Below are 21257 nucleotides of genomic sequence, written 5' to 3' on the forward strand. Positions count from 1 at the left end.
ATAAGCTTATAGCAAAGTAGAGGCACAAGAGCTGAGTTGGGAAGGAAAACAAGAATTGATAGTTTTCTTTGAAAACAAAGGAACAGGACAAAGGAACAGAGGGACGGGCTTCAGGTGTTGGCCTTTCTAGCACAGGGTAAGTGGGCAGAAGTTGGGGTTCAGAAGACCAGACTTGAAGCAAGCTTTAACACTGAATATCTGGGCACCTTTGGGGAGCAGTTTCTTCATTTGTGCCTGAAGTTCCTCACTTGTATATAAGCCTTGGATGCTTACATCCTCCCAGTTTCTATCCCTGCTCTATAGAAGAAATAAAATGCAAGGCACCTGACTTTTCTTGGTGAAGGCAGAACTTGGAATATCTCCTGAAATCAGAGAGCTCCCAGTGGTCATTAGTACGGGACTAAGAAAGCTAACACTAGGCCAGAGGGTCTGGACTGGGGAACTCAGTCTGAAATGAAATGAAATAGAACCCCTGCCTTCCATTGTGAGCAGCAGGCCAGGCAACAGCAAGTGCATTTCCACCAAACTTTGCTTTGCAAGGCCTTGTCCTGTGAGGACAGTACTCTGGACTCATGGAAAGGCAAACTGTAGTATTGAGTTTTGTTTGGCTTGGTTTTAGTTCTTGACTCCCCCCCAACCCACGGATATAGACTGAGAAAACCCACATCCTTCCCTCTGCTCTTTGTTGTTTTCCTTTCACCTGTGTCCACTACAATCTCTGGCCGGGCTTAGAGGGGAAACAACAAAGGTGAACCTTTTGCTGTCAAATATAGATATAGATTATAGAGAGGTTCTTCATAGCAATGGAAATGAACACATTTTCAGAATTATTTCAAGTTGCATTTTCAAATATCCTTTACCTAGACAAAATTCTGGAATAGGCAAGAGATGAAGCCATTAGGCCAAATTATTTTTGTCTCCTCTTTCAGACTTTTCACAAAAAAAATTAAGCAACAGACTAAATTGTGTTTTGATTAAAATAGCATATAGCTCTGGAGTTCAAGTTGCCTAAAGTCCTCTGAAAAATGTCTATGAATGACAGTCAGGGCGAGGGGAAGTAACCAGTAACAGGATATCCCCTCGCCGAATGTGTTGCTTTCCTTACAGACCACTGGGGAATCCTTTGGCTAGGAGGGAAAAGTGAAGCTTCCCTTGCAATTCCCCCTTCATCCCTGCCCAGGGAACTTTTCCTCCCATGTACCTGTTGTCCTTGTGTACAGAATCTCCCTCCCCTAACTCTACTCTAGCTAAGCATGTCTTTGACATAGATTAGATGTCACCAATAAGTCTCAAGACTGTCCCTCGGTTGAGTTGTATAACCACTGAGAGTTCAGGAGTGAGGATCAGGGCTATGTTTCTTTCTCTTTGTTCCCCTCAGGGTAAGACTATTGGAGGACCGGTATTGGTCCCAAGTAGCTTCTGATATCTGGCTTTTGCTTCATCTAGGAGACTCCAGAGCTGCCACATTGTTCTAATCAGGAGGGAGCAGCAGCTGGGGAAGAGAGCAGCAGCCTAGTGAACTCAGCTCAAGGAAAGGTGAGTAGTAAAGAAGACAGAGAGAAAGATCGGGAAGAAGAGAAACGGGATGCTGCTCCCGTCAGGACCGGAAAATGCCAGGAAAAGAAGAGGAACCGTTGCCAAATTGAAACCCAAGAAGACATGGAATTGCCTAATAAAATCTCCAAACAAGGTATTAATCCTACCCAGGGAGACAGTATCATAATGCAGATGACTGGGTTCACTGACTTATGTAGTTACCCTCTCTCTGGGGGCTCCCCTAGCTCTGTGGGTACTTCCTTGCTCTGGCGCTTACCAACTGTGAAATCCCAGAGGTTGCTGTGAAGTTGCTTTGAGAGTGTACACGGTGACTATCATACTGAAAGTGCTGTGTGATATAGATCTGACGGAGTGTGATATAGCTTATCCACAGTCAGGACATCCAGTCAAGCACCCTATCATGTGATAACATCCCATGCTTTCCATCACATCCCTTTCCTCCAGGACAACCACTTCCTGCCCTCATCCCTGTTCTGGGAGTGTAGGATGACAGGGGTATGCTCAGGACTCATTTGGTTGTGCCCTGAGAAGCAGCGGCTATAGCTTCATATCTTTCCAAGAGAGGTTGGCAGTGGCACTTCTTGGCTCTGAAGACCTGGCTCAGGCCATGCAGTTGCCACTGTCACTGCTGCTGAGTGAGGTGCCTATTGAATTGGAATGAACTCAGCCAGGAGCTCCTAGTCTTGGGCTTTTCTGTCTATGGGGCTGCTAGAATGCCACTAGGAGCACACTTCTGGGAACCCCATTGGTAATTGCTCATGCAGCTACCAAACTGAACTCTGGGAGAATTTGAGATTAAAAACCAGAAAGACATTTTCCCCCTCAGAAGTACTGTCTGTTAAAAAAAAAGAAAAAAAAAAGTTGATCCATCCTTGACTTACTGTTTCCTAAATCACAGATTTTTCTGCTGAGTGGGGGACCAAACCAGATCTCAGTATTCCATTTGGATCTTTTGATGCATCTGACCTTGAATGCTCGCTGTGTATGAGGTATGTGATGTGGACCATCACTTAACTGCCTGGTACCTGGAACTTTCTGCTGGTGACTTAACTACTGAGTTGCTTAGTTTGTAAAATGGCACTGATGAAATACAAACCACATTGTCACATGAGGCAGCTGGTGTCCAAGCTTACAAGCTGTGTTCTTTACATCCTTAAATCTCAATTTTAAAAGACCTGGAAAGTGGCAGTGCACCTTTCAAAGGTCAAAACCAGATGGGGCACATGTTGAACATGCCTACTATTTGGTCTTCTTAGGTTTTATTTTGTTATATATGACTGTGAAACAAGATATACATTTTAAAGCTGCCCATAATCCCATTGAGTTAGACCAGCCTGTGTTACATTATTGTCTGAGCCTTAGATTTTTTTAAGCTTGTGACCCTGAATCTAAAGTGCTAAGTTAAGAACTCAATGCTCAAGGGTTAATGTAGATCCCACAAGCATTTTCTCTGGAAGCTAAATAGAAGCCTAAATGGGTTTATGTTTATACAATTTAGTAAACAGTACATGTAACAGATACTTGGCAAGTCTTTTCCTCCCAGGTAGTGTGTGATCTTTACTTTCTCAGGACTCTGAAGAGCAATTCATCCATATATCCCATTTCAAAAACAAATACAAGTTTATTTCATTTTCATAGCTGTTATTTAGTGGCTAATAGAAGAGGTTCTGAAGTCAGTATTTGAACCCTGGCTCTTTCAACCTACAGATTTTGGCTCTAGAGCAAATGACATTTGTTACCACTATTTGTTTTTTAGTAAAGTAAAGGATGGTGGAATCAACCCCATCAGTGGCAGTTAATTAAGAAAAACTATTTAATGTTTAGAGTAGTGCCCGAAAAACAGTAAGTACTCAAAAACATTTATCTTTTTCTTCTTACTCATTGGTCTTTAATGTTAGCTCCACAGACCTCAGAGGAAGATCTATGTATACATTCAAATAGATTCAGGAATTCACTGAAGCAATATGTAAAGTGTACATATGTATGGGTGGATGTGTTTCTAAGATAAAAGCATACAGCTTGCATTAGATTCTCAAATGTGCTGATTTTCTCCAAAAGCATTAAGAAGGAACTTGAACAGACATTTGCCTGCCCTTTGAGAGCACTTATTCAGTTATCTGTCATGTGTGTTTATATTCTGAATGAAGACCAAGGACTGAAACATGGACTTTTCTTAGGAAAAATATATGTATGTGTGTATGTATGTATGTATGTATGCATGCATGCACACACACACACACACACACACACATTGGGTCTAAGGGAACAGCTCAGTGGAAGTGCACTTGGCTACTATTCATGAGATTCTGGATTCATTAACCATTATTATCACAACAGCAACAATAGTAAAATAATAATGCACAAAAAGTCTGAAGTAGCAAGGTTTGTTCACAAGCATGTTGAAGGTCTCAGACATCTCAGAACATATAGCATAGATGCAGTCAAATTAAGCTTCACACATCCTTCCAGGAGTCTGCTTAAGTGGTGTGGACAAGAATGGAATGCATGGCAGAAGCAGCTCCTTTTTACTGCTTCACTGAGTCCCTTGCTAACGAATGGCAAGTGCATCAAACTAAAGCCAAGGTATGAGATAGCAAAAGCCTGCTTTCAAGCAGAGACTGGGCCCTGCAGCCACCACGCCAGTGCTGTGTCTCTAAAGCCCATGATAGGCTCAGTGAAGTCAATTTAATTTAGCTTACTCAGAAAGAGCAGGTCTTTGTTCTGCTTAACCCTCCTTAACACTCCTGCCAAAACCCAGGCGACACAAATCAAACATCCTGTTTGTATTTTCTCTGTGGAATAAAAATCCTGAGGTTGAAATTTCTTTGTTTCTCTTGCTTTTCTTTTCCTCTTTCATCTTCTTTGTCCCTAATCACAAGGGACTTTGTAGAAGAGTTAGGAATTTGCTCTAAGAAATAAACACACAGAAGATAGGCACCCCTTCTAGTTTGCGCCCTCTGAGCTTAAAAGCCACTGTGGCCTTTTGTTCCATCCTTGGCCAGAGTGGATGTCATGGACGCTGCTAAGTTATAGCTAGATAGATTCTCACTGCCTTGTGGCATAAGAAACCTGCCCAACCTAAAGGGCTTTTTGATCTAAAGCTCTTTACATTTCAATCCTTGAGAAGGAACGTGTAGGATTTCAGCAGGATTTGCTGATAAATTTGTCAGTTTGTTTCTTTTCCCACTTGTAGCTATTGCTGTTTTCTCAGTGGCTGTCCTTAGGTTTTGTTCCTGTGTCTTTAGAAGAGAGGTTGTGTACTTGGTTACTTTTCTCGTTGCTGTGAATAAATATTTGACCAGAAGCAATTTAAAAGAGGAAATGTTTGCTCTGGCTTACCATTGGAGGGGACCATTGTCTCTGGTGAGCAAGGCATAGCAGCAGGTGGGAGGAAATGTGTCTGGTAAGCTCCAGGGTCCTGCTGCTCACCTTGATTTCACAACATACAGGAAACTGAGTGGTGAATGCTGGTGCTCAACTCATAATCCCCCTTTTTTAGTCGGTATAAGATCCCAGCCCATGGCATGGTGTGGCCCACAGTTAAGATGGGTCTTTGCACTTCAGACTAATCTAGATATGTCTCTCAGGTATACTCAGAACCTTACCTAATCTAGATAATGCCTCCCAAGTGTCTTGGAGGTTTGTCTCTTGGGTGTCAAATTGACAATTGGTATTAATCATCACAAAGTCTAAGACTACAGGTAATTTCAAGCCTCGTGGACATGAAATTAGACATTTGTACCACCCATACAAGTTTCCAGACTGAAATCTAGGCTTGTGGCATTGTCCTGGAAGAGAGAAGTTACACAGACCATGAATTTATATATTTTGATTCTAGAGAGCAAATTGACTGGTTGGAAAGTTTCACAGGGAAAAGGTAGGAAGTATGACTGGAAGCCAGGTGTAGAGGCTCATGCTGTATATGTAATCCTAGCTCTAGGGATGTAAATGTAGGAAGATTAGGGGTTCAAGGTCATCCATGGCTACACAGAAAGTTCGTTATCTTGGGTTACATGAAGCCCTATTTTTTTAATGGAGAAATAATTGGTGAATACATCAATGATTTTTTTTTCAGTGTCCAAGTTTCCATTGCTAAACTGGAAGAACTCCATTGAAGGAAATCTCTTAATCTCTACACCTTAGAACCCTGCCCTGCAATCATGGGAGGCAGGAAATCCTCCTTTAGCTTTACCTGGTATATATCACCGGAGCCATTGGGGCTCATCTTTGGCCTGATGTAAAGCAATACCTTTTGGATGATAAAGATCTTTTAAGATTAGAAGTGAGAATATTTGCAACCTGAGCTAATGGCCCTGTGACACTGGTGACAAGTGAAAGGATCAGCTTTATATATAATCTAGTTATAGCTCCCTAAGTCACTGGGTATTAAGACAGTTTTCTTTCTTTCTTTCCCTCCCCCTTCTTTTTTCCTTTTTGCTATAATCTGATTGCAAAGCAGCACAATGCAAGGATGTCCCTGGTAGGGAAAGATAGTTCTTTCCAGATAAGGCAGGCATTTTCTCTTGGATTGACATCTAACTAAAGGCATTTATTCTGACTATTGTTTACCCCATCACTCTGACAATGTGAAATGCTTTTTTTGTGAGACAAACTGGCCCTGCTCTGATTTTAAAATGTCTCCCCAAAGTGTTTTCGAAATCTCTATCTTAAGTGGGAAAAGGACATTCTAGTATATACTTCTATCAAAGAGTATTCCTTTATCTTTCTAGAGAGTCAGGATGAAGGGGGAATATTAGAAAGGGAAGGAGAAAAGTATATGTGGAAGTGGGTACATCTACAGGTGGATCACTGGCTGGCTGGAATATATTTGAATTTATAGATGTATACAGTCCTGGCTAACTTGTAGACTAAAGGAGGAAGATTAGCTGGAAATTCAGACTTGATTAAATATTCCAAGCTTTCTGCCTATCAGCTAGCAGTGTAATCTTGGGATGCTATCTCATCTGTTTGAGTTTTAATTTCCTCAGCAGTAAAATAGAGTTAATTACAATTATCATTTATTGATATATAAAGTGAATTTTAATGAAAAATAGTATTGCATGCAGCCAGAAATATAGTAAGATAAATGTATGTACATTCTTAAAATACAATAGACTCAGTTATGAAGTTCTAAGGAAAAATAGCTTTGTATATTAGTAGCAGATAGATGAATCAATCATCCTAATATGTATAACCAAATAATATGTTAAAGCATTCAGATATGCTACGTATGCTAGTATATGTCTGTAATACTAATACTCAGAGGTGTGAAGCAAGTGAATTAAGGTTTACAGGCTAGCCTGAGCTACAGACCCCTGAAAAATACCAAGGGCAAGGAATCTGAGGGAGGTAATGCCTTCTTCTAATTCCAATACTTGAGAAACTGATAGAAGAAGATTACCAGGGGTATGAAGATAACCTGGCTTACTACTTACTTACTAGCAAGACCTTATATTTGGGTATGTGGTTCAGTGATAGAATACTGTTCTCACATGTGTAAGGCCTTGGGTTTGATTTACACACACACACACACACACACACACACACACACACACAGCAAAATAGTCAGATGTACAGAATTCATGTAGTACAGAAATAATTGTTCTGGATTGGCTTTTATGATAGTTTGATCACCTCAGTGGTTCCTGAACCAGTCCTGAAATCATACTTTAGTAACCAATTTTGTATTGTGAAATATATGTGCTCTGTCGAAAATATTGTAAAGAACCATGTAAACACTTGGTTTAAGAAGTGAGACATCAGGAGGACCCCAGCAACTGTCCATATGACATTTTTGCAATCAGGATCTTAACCACTACTCCTGTGGTGGTTTCAGTGGAATGTCCCCCATGGTCTCAGTTGGTGGCACTACTTGGGGAGGTATAAGAGGTATGGTCTTGGTGAAGGAACTGCATCTCTGGGTACAGGCTTTAAGGTTTCAAAGTATTCAGTGGTCCCCAGACCTCTTTCTCTGTTGCCTGGTTGAGATTTGAGATGTGAGCTCTCAGCTTCAGGCTCCAGCCACTTTGTCTGTCACCTACTATCCTTGCAGGAATTTAACTGTCTGGAACCATAAGCCTCAAATAAACTCTCCTATAAAAATTGCCTTGGTCATGAAGTTCTCTCATAGCAATATAAAAGTAACTAATACAACCTCAAAGCTTTTATCTTGAGTTTGATTTTGTTCCTCACAATTTTACCATGTGTATATATATATATATATATATATATATATATATATATATATATATAGGCAGCTGTAAATGGTATCAACTGGTTTGGCCTAAGTCCTAAAACTTAGGCAGATTCTGGTTGTTGGTTTTGTTTTGATTTGTTGTTGTTTTAATTCACATCATGTAAGCAAATTTTGATCATTTTGATTAGCACATATCCCATTGTGTGAGTGGACCAGTCTCTTTATTCTGTTGTAGAGGGATGCTTGAGTTGGCTCTAGTTTGGCCACTATTTCTGCAGGTGCCAGTGTTTGCCTGTTTATCTACTAGGCTCTTTGTTTTTCTGACTGCTTTAGTTTTTTTTTTTCTTACAAGCTCTAGGTATGTTTTAGATACAAGCCTTTTCTAACCTGAGTTTTGCAAATGTTCCCTCTTACTATGTAGCTTGCCTGTTTGCCCTTTCAATGATGCTTTTAGATAAACTTAAATGTTCTGCATCTTAGCACAGTCAAAACTAACAATCTTTTTATTTATAGTGTTTCTTTGAGTTTATCTTTATTTCTGTGTCATAAATATGTTTTCTTATTTTATGTTCTAAAAGCTGTATTATTTTAGATTTTATTTTATATGTATTTTCTAGATCACCTGGACTTGATTCTTGTATGATAGTCCACTTTTATTTCATCATGCACATAGCTATTATAGCATTTATAGAAAATGTTATTTGTGCATTACGAATATTCCCATGGCCCTGATTTAAAACGTCACATTTGTCATAAGTCAAGAATCCATGTCTGGGTCTATTCCTGAGCTTTCTATTCTGTTCCATGGATCTATTTGTCCTTGTGTTAGTACACCCTGTTTTAATCACCATGGCTTTATAATAAGTTCTGATGCTTGGCAGAGCAAGTCCTCCCACATCCTTGTTCTTCAGATGTGTCTTGGCACTCAGCCCTTTGCATTTCCTTATTACATTTAGAAATCAGCTTGCCAAGTTTTCCCCAAAACAAATCAACAAAAAACAAACAAAAAGACCTCATTTCGATGTATTGAGATTCACCAGATGTTTATAGTCTTTTTTAAAATTGATTTTTTGAGAATTTCATATCTGAGTACTGTACTTACGTAATTTTAACCTTTCTCTCTCCAACTCTTACTGTGACCCTTCCTCCTCCTTCTCAAATCACTGACATCTTCTTAAATTTTATATATATACATATATATATATTATAAAATATAAGGCTGACAGCTTCTTCCTCTTAAATGAATACTCTTGGGAAGTCAAAATAAGTTGATCAATACTTTTCTTCCCTTTTTTTCTGTGCTCACCGTCTTGTTAAATTGAGGCTCCTAGTCATCATGACCCCCTAACTCCTAGTCCTGTTTCTGGTGAACCTGTCTTTATACAAAGTAAATCTATGCATCTCTGAATGTGCAGAACATGTTTCATTAAGGGTCCCCAGATTGATTTTAAAACATCTTCCCTTCCCAAAGCAACTAAAATAAGATCTAATGGAAGTATGGAACATATTTTATATGTAGATAGATGTATGCACATATTTATTTATGTATTGATAGTGACTGTATTACTGCCAGGGAAATTATCCATCCACACAAAAGGCAGACACCAACTGTTACTTAAAGAAAGAATAGATTCAAGGCTAGCAAACACTGAGTCTTTCGCCATAGTAACAAGGTGTACAGAGTCTAATTATGTGCATGCATGTGTGTATCTCTCTGTGTATTTGTGTGCTTATAATATAGTCAGGTAAACAGATTAGCTAAACATTTTTTTAAATAATGGAATCTATTCAGACACTCTGAACACTGATCTGAATTTTCTTGGATCAGACAGGAAAAGGCTAGAATTTATGTTACAAAATGATTTAGTTATGGTGCAAAAATGAACTAATGCATCTTTCTATATGTAGCTCAGGAATGAAAAGAAAATGCTTTTCTGAGGTGTGACAGCCCTCTCCATGGAACACAAAAGGAGTACCCCTCCCATAGGCTTTGACAAACAGTACTGTGAAACCTTAACCTGCAATGTCCCTGTCTTGTTTTTCTTTAATCTTACACTTTTCTCCTATTTGTTTCCTAAATTTCAGATTATTCTATGAGCCAGTCACAACACCTTGTGGTCACACCTTTTGCTTGAAATGTCTTGAGAGATGCCTGGATCATAATGCAAAGTGTCCACTGTGCAAAGACGTTCTTCTACAGGTAAACTTTCCTTTTTGGTTGTGTTAGCTTATTTTGTATTAACACTGTGCTCAGCTGGATCCCAAGCCACTGTACTGTGCTTGACCAAAATGCACCACCCCCACCATCTGTTTATTTCTGCTGTCTCCTAGACATCCTTTCTCTCTCCACGAAGTCCTTCAGGAAAATGAGGCAACATCTAGCTTTTCAATAACTGTCAGTAATGAAGTTCATTTGTGTTAGAAGCAAAACATGCAATAGATGATAAACACAAGGCTTGGTTCTGATCCCATTGCGGTACCTCGTAAACAATAATCTTGAGTGAATTTTTGTTTCCACTATCCTTGAACTAGATAGCTCTGACTTCTGCATACAGTGATGTTTATTTGTTCTTCAAAGAGGTCAGTTGATAAAGGCCCTCGCCACCATACCCTCTCAGATCTTCAAGGTGGTCTTTTGTTACAGCTGCTCAGGAGCCACTGTTCTTATTAGTAGATACTTGACTTCTTGTAAAGCTCTAAGGATTCTTTAAAAAGGAACCCCACCAGCTTACATCTTCAAGTGGGCCTTGTCTTGCTTTCATTCAGAGACTTATCGATCTCAGGTTACAACCAGTATTAATATTGCTTTGTGCTTGAAATACTTGAAGAGACATAGCAGATGCCAGATTAGCTCTAGAGAATAGTAATGCATGCTGTCCCAGGATTTGGGAAGCTTTTTGAGTTCAGTGCCTACCTAAGACAAATAGAAAGACCATGTCTCAGGAATGCAAGGGACTATCTATAGGTTCCTATTGGGTCCATAGAAGTTTATGTTAAGACTTTCTTAACTCTTGGCAATAAGAAGATGGAATAAGCCCATCATCCATGGTAACCTTGAGGACGTGTATTGAGACTGGGAAAGTACTAAAGTCACAGCTTTCCTTTGATTAATGAGGTAGGATTTGCAACTTGATTGTAGATAAGAATTTCATGGTCCTATTTAAATGAAACAGCTATGGTGTGTTAATATAACAAAGTTCAGATCAACAGAAGGAAAAAAGTACCATATGTTCAGCCTCTAGATTCTTTAGAGTCTAGAGAAAAGCACTGTTACCATTTTAGAGCATCTGCTTCCTGACGTTTTGTTTTAGCATCACCAGAGGGGTCACTTTCCTCCTTAAATTGCCTACCTCTTGAGTCACTGCTTTCATCTAAAGCCTAGGACTAGGCACTACTTTTTCCCCTGTTGCCAGGCAATGGCAGTAGCTTAGTTCAAACTTGTACATGATCTCAAATCTAAAGCTCTTGCTCATCTGTGAGATTTTCAAAAGTTTAATATGATTATTTTCTTTGTTAATTTTTTCTAATCATAAAGAATCAAATGTATATATTTAAAGTAAATCAAAACTCTTAACATCCAAAGACACATACACTGTGGCTGTATTAGCTTGCAAATTATAACACTTGAGTGATTTGACTACTATCTGGGCTATGTCAGAAGTTTGCTGTATTTTCTGTGGGCCATATAATAGTTCTTTATTACCTTGTTCCTCTTCTAGTGCTTGCCAACAAGAAAATATAGCAAAAATGTAATAATGGAAGAACTCATAGCTAAGTTCCTGCCAGAAGAACTCAAGGAAAGAAGGAGGCTTTATGAAGAGGAAATGGAAGAGCTTTCGAAGTATGTATATATGCGTTTCTATTTTCCATTCCATGTACACCAGCTCACAAAAACTGTCACGTTTTTTACCATCTTCTTACTCAAATAATATCATGTTAATAGTTTGAAGTAACCATGGTGAAAATATTTACACCATGAAGTCAAAAAGTGCTACAGACTGCTCCCTCCCATTCCACTCAGAAGCAGTTAAACTTTTACCAGCTTGTTTCCAAAGAAGCTCACCAGCCAAACCAGAGAGCCACCTGATGCATCTCTGCACGAGTGAGCGCATGGCATGAGCAGGAGTGAATTAAGGAGCAGCTTAATTAAGAGATCACATGGAATGACTAGAAGATTCCTTTGAGTCCTTACGTGGGTAGTGGGGTGGTTAAAGAATGGTATGATGCATGCCTGGGGTTTAGACTGAGCTGTATCACTGAATCATCCTCCATATGCTCTTTCACCTCTCTGGGACTCAGTTTTCTTGCCAGTAGCTTGAAGAAGATGGTGCTTACATTCTGAACTTGTTCTGAAGACCCAAAGAGTTTGTACATAGCAAACACTGAGTATGTGGCAACAGCGCACATGTTTATTTCCTCTGCCACACACAGTGTGAGAGGTGAAGGGTTGGGATGAGAACATAATTGCATCTTCAAGGGCTCTCCCTGTTGTGCACTAAGCAGGAAAGGCAGGAACTAATAGCTAAGATTGGCCCCACTGACTCCTGCCCTCCTCCTGTCCTCCTCCCTGTCCTCCTCCCTGCCCTCCGCCTGTCCTCCTCCCTGCCCTCCTCCCATCCTCCTCCTGCCCTCCTCCTGTCCTCCTCCTGCCCTCCTCCCTGCCCTCTGCCTACCCTCCTCCTGTCCTCCTCCCTGCCCTCCTCCTGCCCTCCTCCTGTCCTCCTCCTGCCCTCCTCCTGCCCTCCTCTCTGCCTTCCTCCCTGTCCTCCTCCCTGCCCTCTGCCTACCCTCCTCCTGTCCTCCTCCCTGCCCTCCTCCTGCCCTCCTCCTGCCCTCCTCCCTGCCCTCCTCCCTGTCCTCCTCCCACCCTCCTCCCTGTCCTCCTCCTGCCCTCCTCCTGTCCTCCTCCTGCCCTCCTCCCTGTCCTCCTCCCTGCCCTCTGCCTACCCTCCTCCTGTCCTCCTCCCTCCCCTCCTCCTGTCCTCCTCCTGTCCTCCTCCCTGCCCTCCTCCCACCCTCCTCCCTGTTCTCCCATCCTCCTCCCTGTCCTCCTCCCTGCCCTCCTCCCATCCTCCTCCCGTCCTCCTCCTGCCCTTCTCCCTCCCCTCCTCCCGTCCTCCTCCTGCCCTCCTCCCATCCTCCTCCTGCCCTCCTCCTGCCCTCCTCCCTGCTCTCCACAAGGGTCCTCACAGCATTCTAAAGGTGAACTGTTTCCTGAGGGGGGGAAATCTCTTCTGCTTATATACCCCCTAGGAAGAGACCATTTTTGAATTGTGCATCCTGTTGGTTTAGATGTGGCTCTCAGATCATAAAATAATTTTCTCAGAAACTAGAAATATTTGTTTCTCATTGACTTTTATAGTGAAACTACTCTGTACATTTTTGGCTTTTTCTCCCCCGATTCTTCACCTAGCCTTGAACCTCTCTCACTCCTTTTCTCAGCTATCACTTCAGGTTGCACTAATCTAGAGCATACTGAGGGGCTTTCTGTCTGAAAGCATCTCAGATCTATTCCCTTTTAAGATGGAGGCAGATGACCATGCATTTCTTGACCCATTTTGGTGTAGTTCCCTGCACTGAATTTACTAGATGATTCAGAGAAGCAGAATCTATGAGGTTGGGGTTTCCCAGTGGGCCATATGTGTGAATTTTTAAGGGTATTTATTGAAAAGCACATTCCTGTATCCCAATTCCAGGGTGAATGCATTCCTATCTCTGAAGGTGTACTGGCCTAGTCATCTAGATTTAAGGGTCCCCCATTTTGATGTCCAGGAGCATTTGAGCATCACTGGAATACATTAACCTTGGCAGTCTGTTGCTGGCTACTCCTTCTGGCTGAGTATGCTCTGAATGATCTCTGAAGGCTTTGGAATTGGAAATGCATCTAGTACTTTGCAGGTTTTCTACTTGCCACTCTGAAAGCTGATGTATCAGTGACCTTCTTCATACCTCAAGCAGAGTGCCTCGCCACAATCTGCCCATTTGGGCAGCGAAAGGAGGGGAAGGAGGGACGGAGGGAGGGAAGAAAGGAAGAAGCAGCAGAGCTGTCATGCACAGTAACTTTGTAGAGAACTAATCAACAAACAGCCTGAGCAATGACAGTTTAGGCTTTCAGCCTTGGTGTAGTCTGCACTGGATCATGGTTCTTGAATTACTGCATCAGGTGCACTTCAGTGTTTTTCTGCGGTCATTAAACTTTGATGACTCCTTGTCTTTCTCCAAGGAACCATATCATGACAGTTGACCAATCTTTCTGTGTTCTGCCCTCTTGGACTGAGATCCATTTCATCTTCTCTTCATGACAGCTTAAATAAGAATGTGCCTATTTTCGTGTGCACCATGGCCTATCCCACCGTTCCTTGTCCCTTGCACATCTTTGAGCCTTGTTACCGCCTGATGATTCGGAGATGTATTGAGACAGGCACGAAACAGTTTGGCATGTGCCTTGGAGATCCTGTCAAAGGGTAAGTGAAGAGACCTAGAGAACATGGAAGTTGGGTGGAGAGATATTTCTGCTTTACTCTGGAAGGCTTCTAGAGATGAGGTCAACAAATCCATGAGGTTAGCCAGCTCAAAACACTGAAGCATCTGTGAAGATGATAGTATCTCTCGTGCCTGCTTTACGGTATGAGAGGCTCCCTATTTAAGAGAACCCTAGTGGGAATCTTTCAGCAAGAAAGTGGCAGACATTATAAAACTTGTCTTGTAGGCTATGGTTATAGTTCAGCCTGCCTACCAGTCACAAAGCCCCAAGGTCAAGCCACAGCACGACATAAACCAGAATTGGCATTGCACACCTACAATTCCAACAATGAGGATGTGTAGGCAGGAGAAGACAAGGTTTAAGGTTATTCTTGATTACATGTGAAGTTCATGGACAGTCTGACACATGAAAGCTTGTCTCAAAAACAAACAACACAGACAAAATATATTGCCTTGTTAAGAGTGTTAAGCCCTGGAGTTAAGCTACCCACTTTTACATTTGAGCAATGGCTTTGGAGCCCCTTAGACATTGGACAAATCATTTGGCCATTCTGTCTCCAATTTCTCTGTTAAGTGAGCATGATGGTATGATGGTCTTGGCCTATTGAGAGAAATGATGATTTACTGATACACACCAAGTACTAAGTACAGTTCTTGTCTGAATGAAACTATTTTAGATATTGTAACATCATTCTGTATAGTAAGCAGTAGATTTTTTTTGAGACAGAGTTTTATAGTATATCCCAAGTTGGCCTGGGGCTTACCGTATTGTCCAGGCTGACAGTAAACTCAAAGCAATCTGATTTCAGCCTCCCCAGTGTTAGGATTACAGGTGTGAATTAACACAAGCAGCTTTAATCAATATAAATTTGTTCCTACAATTATCAAGACTATGAAGTCTACTACCAATATGCCAGCATCTGATAATAGCCATTTTTCGTACAGAGGACTAATCCATAGCCTTGCACATGCTAGGCAGCTAATTCTACCATTGAGCTATACTCCAAGCTGGTTTCATTTTATTTTAAAACCAGATACCACTAACTTGCCCAAGTAAGCACCAAATTTGTGACTCTCCTGTTAACAGCCTCTTTTTAATCTAGGAGTATAACTGTGTACTATCATGTTCAGGATGTGATAAGACCTTCTTGTATTGTAACATGGTAGAAAGAGAAAGTGAGAGTCAGTGACTCTGCCTGCCTGTTAACAATGAATGTGCTCTTGCAGTAATTAATCCACTCATGTGGACAGAGTCCTCATGGCCTGATCACTTCTTAAAGGTCCTTCCTCCTAACAGTGTTAAAATGGAAATTAAATTTCAATACCAGCTTTGAGGGGAATAAACATTTAAGCCACAGCACTGGCACATAGTATGTGCTCAACATAGCAGTTATACTGTTGTGTTCAGATTTTTTTTCACAGATGTTTCCTATTCTATAGCTGCAGTTGTAGAACTAGGCATAGAAATCCTGTAGCAATCAACTCAAGGTGTTAAGAAAGGCTAGGGTCCAGGCCAAGAAATATAGAACTCAACAACAATAAATATACTCTCTTGACTTGATTCTCAATAAACAGGTTTGCAGAATATGGCTGCATCTTAGAGATCAGAAATGTCCAATTCTTTTCTGATGGCCGATCAGTGGTTGACAGCATAGGCAAGAGGCGCTTCAAAGTTCTCCATCAGGGTCAACGGGATGGCTACAACACTGCTGACATTGAATACATTGAAGATCAGAAGGTGAGGGTGGCCAGTGTCAAGAAATCTGAAAGCAAAATGATTGATCAATGTATCTTGGTATACAAAGATGATTGCAAAGGGGTTTCTCAGAATTGCCTTGAGGCCTTGGTGCTTCTCACCAAATTGTTTCTGAATTAATGCTGCTGAACTGCTGCCCACTTGCACCCATAGTCCTACACTTTCCTGTCCTTCTCCCTGCTTAGCTGAATTGTAGTTGTGCTTAATGTTTGTTTAGGCAAATCCCTAGACCTATTCAGCCTGTGTTAGGTCTCTGCTGGGAACACCAAGGGCTCGATTTAGCATGGAGTCTACACTAAGTATTTTAACTATGGATTGATTTGTATTTCCCAACTCATTTCTCTTGAGATTGTTGTAGATTCAAATATAAATTTGCATTTTTAAAATGTGCAACCTCCCCAAGAGCACTCTTCCTAAATCACAGTTCTTTGCCATCTCTGAAAGCAAAAATGGTCCCATGTCCAATTGACCCTTGCTTTTCTGAGCTAATGGGTAGATAAAGATGTCAATAACCCTATGTTCAATTATATTCCTTATGTAGTGGATTAATACATGATTATTGGATAAATGCATTTGACCTTGAAGACATACTGAGGCACACATACCGTCATATCCAACTTCCCAGTGAGGAGGAACGAAATGGGTGTTAAAATGAAAGGGGCAGAGGCATGGCATTAACCAGCATGATGCACTTCACTCATGCACCTTCAGCTGTGCCAGCCCAAGCTTCCCTGCTTGCTGTTTCGGGCATTGTTTTCAAACTTTTTGTTTTCCTGCTCTCTCTGCCATATCGGTACACTAGGCACTGGGTGTTTCATATCTTACATAGGAAAAAGCCAGATGGGTGAAAGGGTGTTGAAAACAGTTGAGGCGGATGGAAGAGATGGAGGTTGCTTCACTTTCATTCTGATGCTTTCAGGTTCAGGGAGACGATTGTGCTGAACTCATGGGATTACATAACTGTGTGTATGAGCAAGCGTCATCGTGGTTTCATTCTCTCAAAACATCTCTGAAGAATCGGATACTAAATCACTTTGGTCCAATGCCAGAGAAGGATGAAGACCCCCAGGTATATAAGAATATCTACTTATAATAGGTTGCCCCACAGGTGGGAATATCCAGGGTTTGTGATTAGATAGGTATATAGTTGTCATCCATCAAGTCGAGTGCAGAAAAGAGGGACAGATATGGTATTGTGTAGCTATGGAGTGAACATCATGAATAAGGCCAAAAAGGTCCCTAGTCTGAATTAGGTGAACAAAGATAAATAGTAGGAACTTGGAACTAAGACAGATATTGAGAAATACATGAGATGAGAGGAAGAGAGTACAGAAACCACCAAGAGACCCATCAGTGGGAGTCCAGAACCACATCGTAGTAATGTCAGGGTAACAGGATCTATGCAAAAGCCAGGGAGTGAGAGAGATGATACCAAAGGTTACTACTTCTATCCAGCTTCATGTCCCCATTGATGCATGAGCTAGGAGGTAGGGTCACCTATCCTGTAAGGACACAGCTGCAGAAACCTTCATATCCAGCCCATCTATGCATAGCCCTGCAAGTCTAGACCCTAAAAAAATGGACCCCAAGGACATAGTTTGTTAGGTTCTAGTGGATTGTCTTCTATGAAAACCAGCTCTCTGTGAGCTCAAGCTGCAGATTCACAGTCTATTAGGAAAGCAGGGAGAGTGGTTTCAGTAAGCTTTGCCTGCCTGCTATCAATCAGGCAGTGTTTGTGGGGAATCCCAGTTTGGAGATTTGATGGCCTGTGTAAATATATACTCTTAATGACACCTTTATTCATATTCTAATCTGGTTGTCCCACAGAATCACCCCTGTAACTTCTTTGATTCCCTTTTAAGCTTCCTGATTCTATCACTATAGAAAACTGTCTCTCTCTCTCTCTCTCTCTCTCTCTCTCTCTCTCTCTCTCTCTCTCTCTCTCTCTCTCTCTCTCTCTCTCTGTGTGTGTGTGTGTGTGTGTGTGTGTGTGTGTATAAATTCTGACTCTTCTGCCAAGACTGCATTGCCTACCTTTCTAACTGTGACCTTGGGTAAATCCCTTCCACTCTTTCAATTTTTCTCTAAATTCAGAAAGGATCATTAGAATGGCTCCAGCTGCATATGTAGCAGAGGATGATATTGTCTGGTATCAATAGGAGGAGAGACCCTTGGTCCTGTGAAGGCTCATTTCCCTAGTGTAGGGGAATGCCAGGGTGTTGAGGTTGGAGTGGGTGGTTGTGAGAGGCAGCACCCTCATGGAAGCAGGGGGAGGGAGCATGGGAGAGGGGGGAAACCGGGAAAGGGGATAAGATTTGAAATGTAAATACATAAAGTATCCAATTTTTTAAAAGACAAAAAAAATAGAATATCGTAAGTTCCTCCTCTTAAATTCTGACACTCCAAAATGCCACTCATTTTCCTAATTGGCCAAGGTGTCTTGCTTCCCTCAGACCATAGAGTAGCTTTTCCCCTTCCTGATACAGAGGCATCACTCACATGTTCTAAAGAAAGCAAGGCCAGCAAGTGCTTTCTGGGGATCCAGCTCTTGGCTGTTGTGACTCAAGAAGACAGCATAACTCTGAACAAGGTCATGTTCAAGCTTAATGTTCCCCTTCACCTGCTGGGGAACATTCTCTCCCAGTCAGGGAAAAGATAGAGATCAACAATGCTAACCACATCTTCCACAGGAGAAAACACAGATGCCACAGTGTGATTCATAAGGCCTTAATGACATAGCAAGCTCAAATCATTTCCTTCCTTATTAGTTTTGTTATCGTGTTGCCTTGGTGGTGGCAGCAGCAGCAAAAACTCATCTAGCTTGGTATATCTAACCCTGTAGCCCCAAGCATTTCCACGAATAAGAATGTTGTACCTTAGTGGGAGGTTTCTTAGAAACAGCCACAGTATTAACATCAGCTTAAATATCTATTGCTGATCCTGGGAAAGTTCTGAATATCAACCTAGTAGTGTCCAGATGAAGCTAGAGACACACAGAGAGGCCAAGGGTTCACAGACATTTAGGGAGAAACACATAAACAATTTGGAGCAAAATAACCTTATGTGGAAGGAGTTAGATCAGCCACATTGTGCTTCTCTATAAGCTGGAAACTGACTTCCTTTGAAAGCTGTAGAAAGAAAACTCACGAGGTTTAGCAATAAATGTCCAGAATGTGTGCTCAGGAAGCTGATGACATAGAGAACTTTGGTGAAGGATTGATAAGGAATTTGAAATGTCTTTTTAAAAGGAAAGACTGAAGGTTAACACAAATGTGTTTTCTAATTGGAATGCTTGGTTCCTGTTCGTTAAGACTGGAAATCATAGGTCTTGGTTCCAGGGGAGAAGATAGCTATAGTTCTGCCAGTGACATGGTATATTTAGACTACAGCCTTCCACCAAAGAAAGAAAATGATGGGAGCTAAAAACATGCCAAGCCCAAAGAATCATAGGATTAAAGGCCCAAATTTTAAATGGATCAGGCCAAAAGACCTAACCAGACCCTTAGAAGTGGAAGGGACAAAGCAGTGGGCACTCCATTTCTTAAAATCATACTGCCTAGGCAGCATAGTGCTTATGTTGAGATGTTATGTTGATTTGCTTGGTTTACAAGTACTAAATATGATTGTGGCTCAAATGAGAAAGGCTTCAGTCCTTGAGGGCTAAGGCGGTTCTACTCCAAGAGAGCATTCAGGAACTGGGGCTTTTTCATCACAAAGCTCTGCCATCTTTAGACGGTTACTTTTTCTTGATTGGCTAAGACTGATCATCACCATGTCTTGAATCTTGCTAGAGAAATGGGGAGGAGATGGAGAGATGACTCAGAAGTTAAAGAGCACTGACTGCTCTTCCACACACCCCATAGTGGCTCAAAACTGCCAGTTAAAGAGAATCTGACACCGTTTCCTGACATATGTAATGCACAGACATACATGTAGGCAAAACACCATACACATAAAATAATAAAAAATTAAAAAGAAATAAAAGAAATTGGAAGGCAGAGACTACATGTTCTTTTCCCATAACAGTGACTGTGAACTTCGACATATCACTTCTCTTTATGGTTTTAACCAAAATTTGGTCTTATGGCCTCACCTAGCTGCAAGGATGCCTGAGAAATAACAGTTTTCCTCACCCCATAACACCATGTAACTGTATGCTTAACTGAAATAAAAGAGAAGAAAAATTCTGGAGACTCAGCAGTCTCTGCCAAAGACAGAAGCAGTTAGTTCCATGTGGGATGTTTAACCTTATTTATGCATGTGGTCTTCTCTACATGGACTATTTCTCTGTTGCAGGTCAATCCGAATGGTCCAGCCTGGTGCTGGTGGACATTGGCAGTTCTTCCCCTGGAAAGCAGAGCTCAGCTTCCCTTCCTAGCAATGAGGTCCTTAAAGGATAGACTGAATGGTATTCGGCGCATCCTGGCCTTTATATCAAGAAACCAGAATTAACGGGACTGGACTGTGGATGAGGAATTTCCACTCTCTCCACTGCCCAAAGGCAATGTTCTTGTAAACATATCTAATTGCAATAACACCTTAACAGAAGATAGTACCTAGAGAGATGTTACTCTGCTTTGTAGCCACACAGAAAACAGATAGAAAGACCCAAAGGATGTGACCAGTTTAATTTTTTATATTCTGATGCTTCTTGACACACTGTGCTAACACACAAACAGCAGAAGTGTGAAAGAGGCCAAAATATGTTGATGTTTAGCATCAGTTTTTCTGATATTAAAAAGTTTCTTGTCGTTCATAGCTGAATGAGTATGTGGTTCAAATGTCAAACAGAGATACTAATGTTGCTGCGTTCTTTCACTGACTTGAGGTCTCATTTCAAATGGTTCAGGTTTTATAGAGCATTGTGTAAAATAATGTTCATACTTCTTTCTCTTTTAATAATTTATTTTTTTGCACTACTGTATCCTTTTTCTACATGTACGTTTGTAACTATTTAAGTGTACATTACTGAAAAGTCCATTGCTTTATTTATTGATGTGGCTATGTGTATAGGGAGGAGGACAGTACTAACCATGTGCAATGTTCTTTCTTTACTCAGCTTTTGTTGAATTAATCCCAGTTCTTGGGCTTTTATATAGTTCAAGTCTATTCTAGTGGACTGAGTTTAAAAGAACTTCAGAAGAATTCTAAAGTAATTCATCTTCACAGATCCCACCTTTTCAGTTTGAATTAAGGAATAGAAAATATTTAATTGATTTGGCATAAATTGTGAGGTGTCCCAAGGTAAAGTAAAAGAATCCATTT

At 41.1% G+C, this 21257-nt stretch overlaps 1 protein-coding gene across 1 annotated transcript in view; it reads left to right on the plus strand.

Moving 5' to 3' along the window:
• The window catches only part of LONRF3 (LON peptidase N-terminal domain and ring finger 3), a gene marked incomplete at its 3' end in the record, with an annotated part of 32218 nt that extends 11774 nt beyond the window's left edge, over positions 1-20444 (plus strand). The window contains exons 4-11 of the mRNA XM_080910372.1: positions 1447-1690; positions 2456-2546; positions 9839-9953; positions 11473-11594; positions 14059-14217; positions 15812-15974; positions 16912-17061; positions 20289-20444. Of these exons, the coding sequence (XP_080766498.1) occupies positions 1447-1690; positions 2456-2546; positions 9839-9953; positions 11473-11594; positions 14059-14217; positions 15812-15974; positions 16912-17061; positions 20289-20444 (1200 nt within the window). The remainder of the gene's footprint in view (positions 1-1446; positions 1691-2455; positions 2547-9838; positions 9954-11472; positions 11595-14058; positions 14218-15811; positions 15975-16911; positions 17062-20288) is intronic.
• Positions 20445-21257: the final 813 nt, after the last annotated feature.

The sequence above is a fragment of the Micromys minutus genome, assembly GCF_963924665.1.
Source record: "Micromys minutus genome assembly, chromosome: X".
NCBI lineage: Eukaryota > Metazoa > Chordata > Mammalia > Rodentia > Muridae > Micromys > Micromys minutus.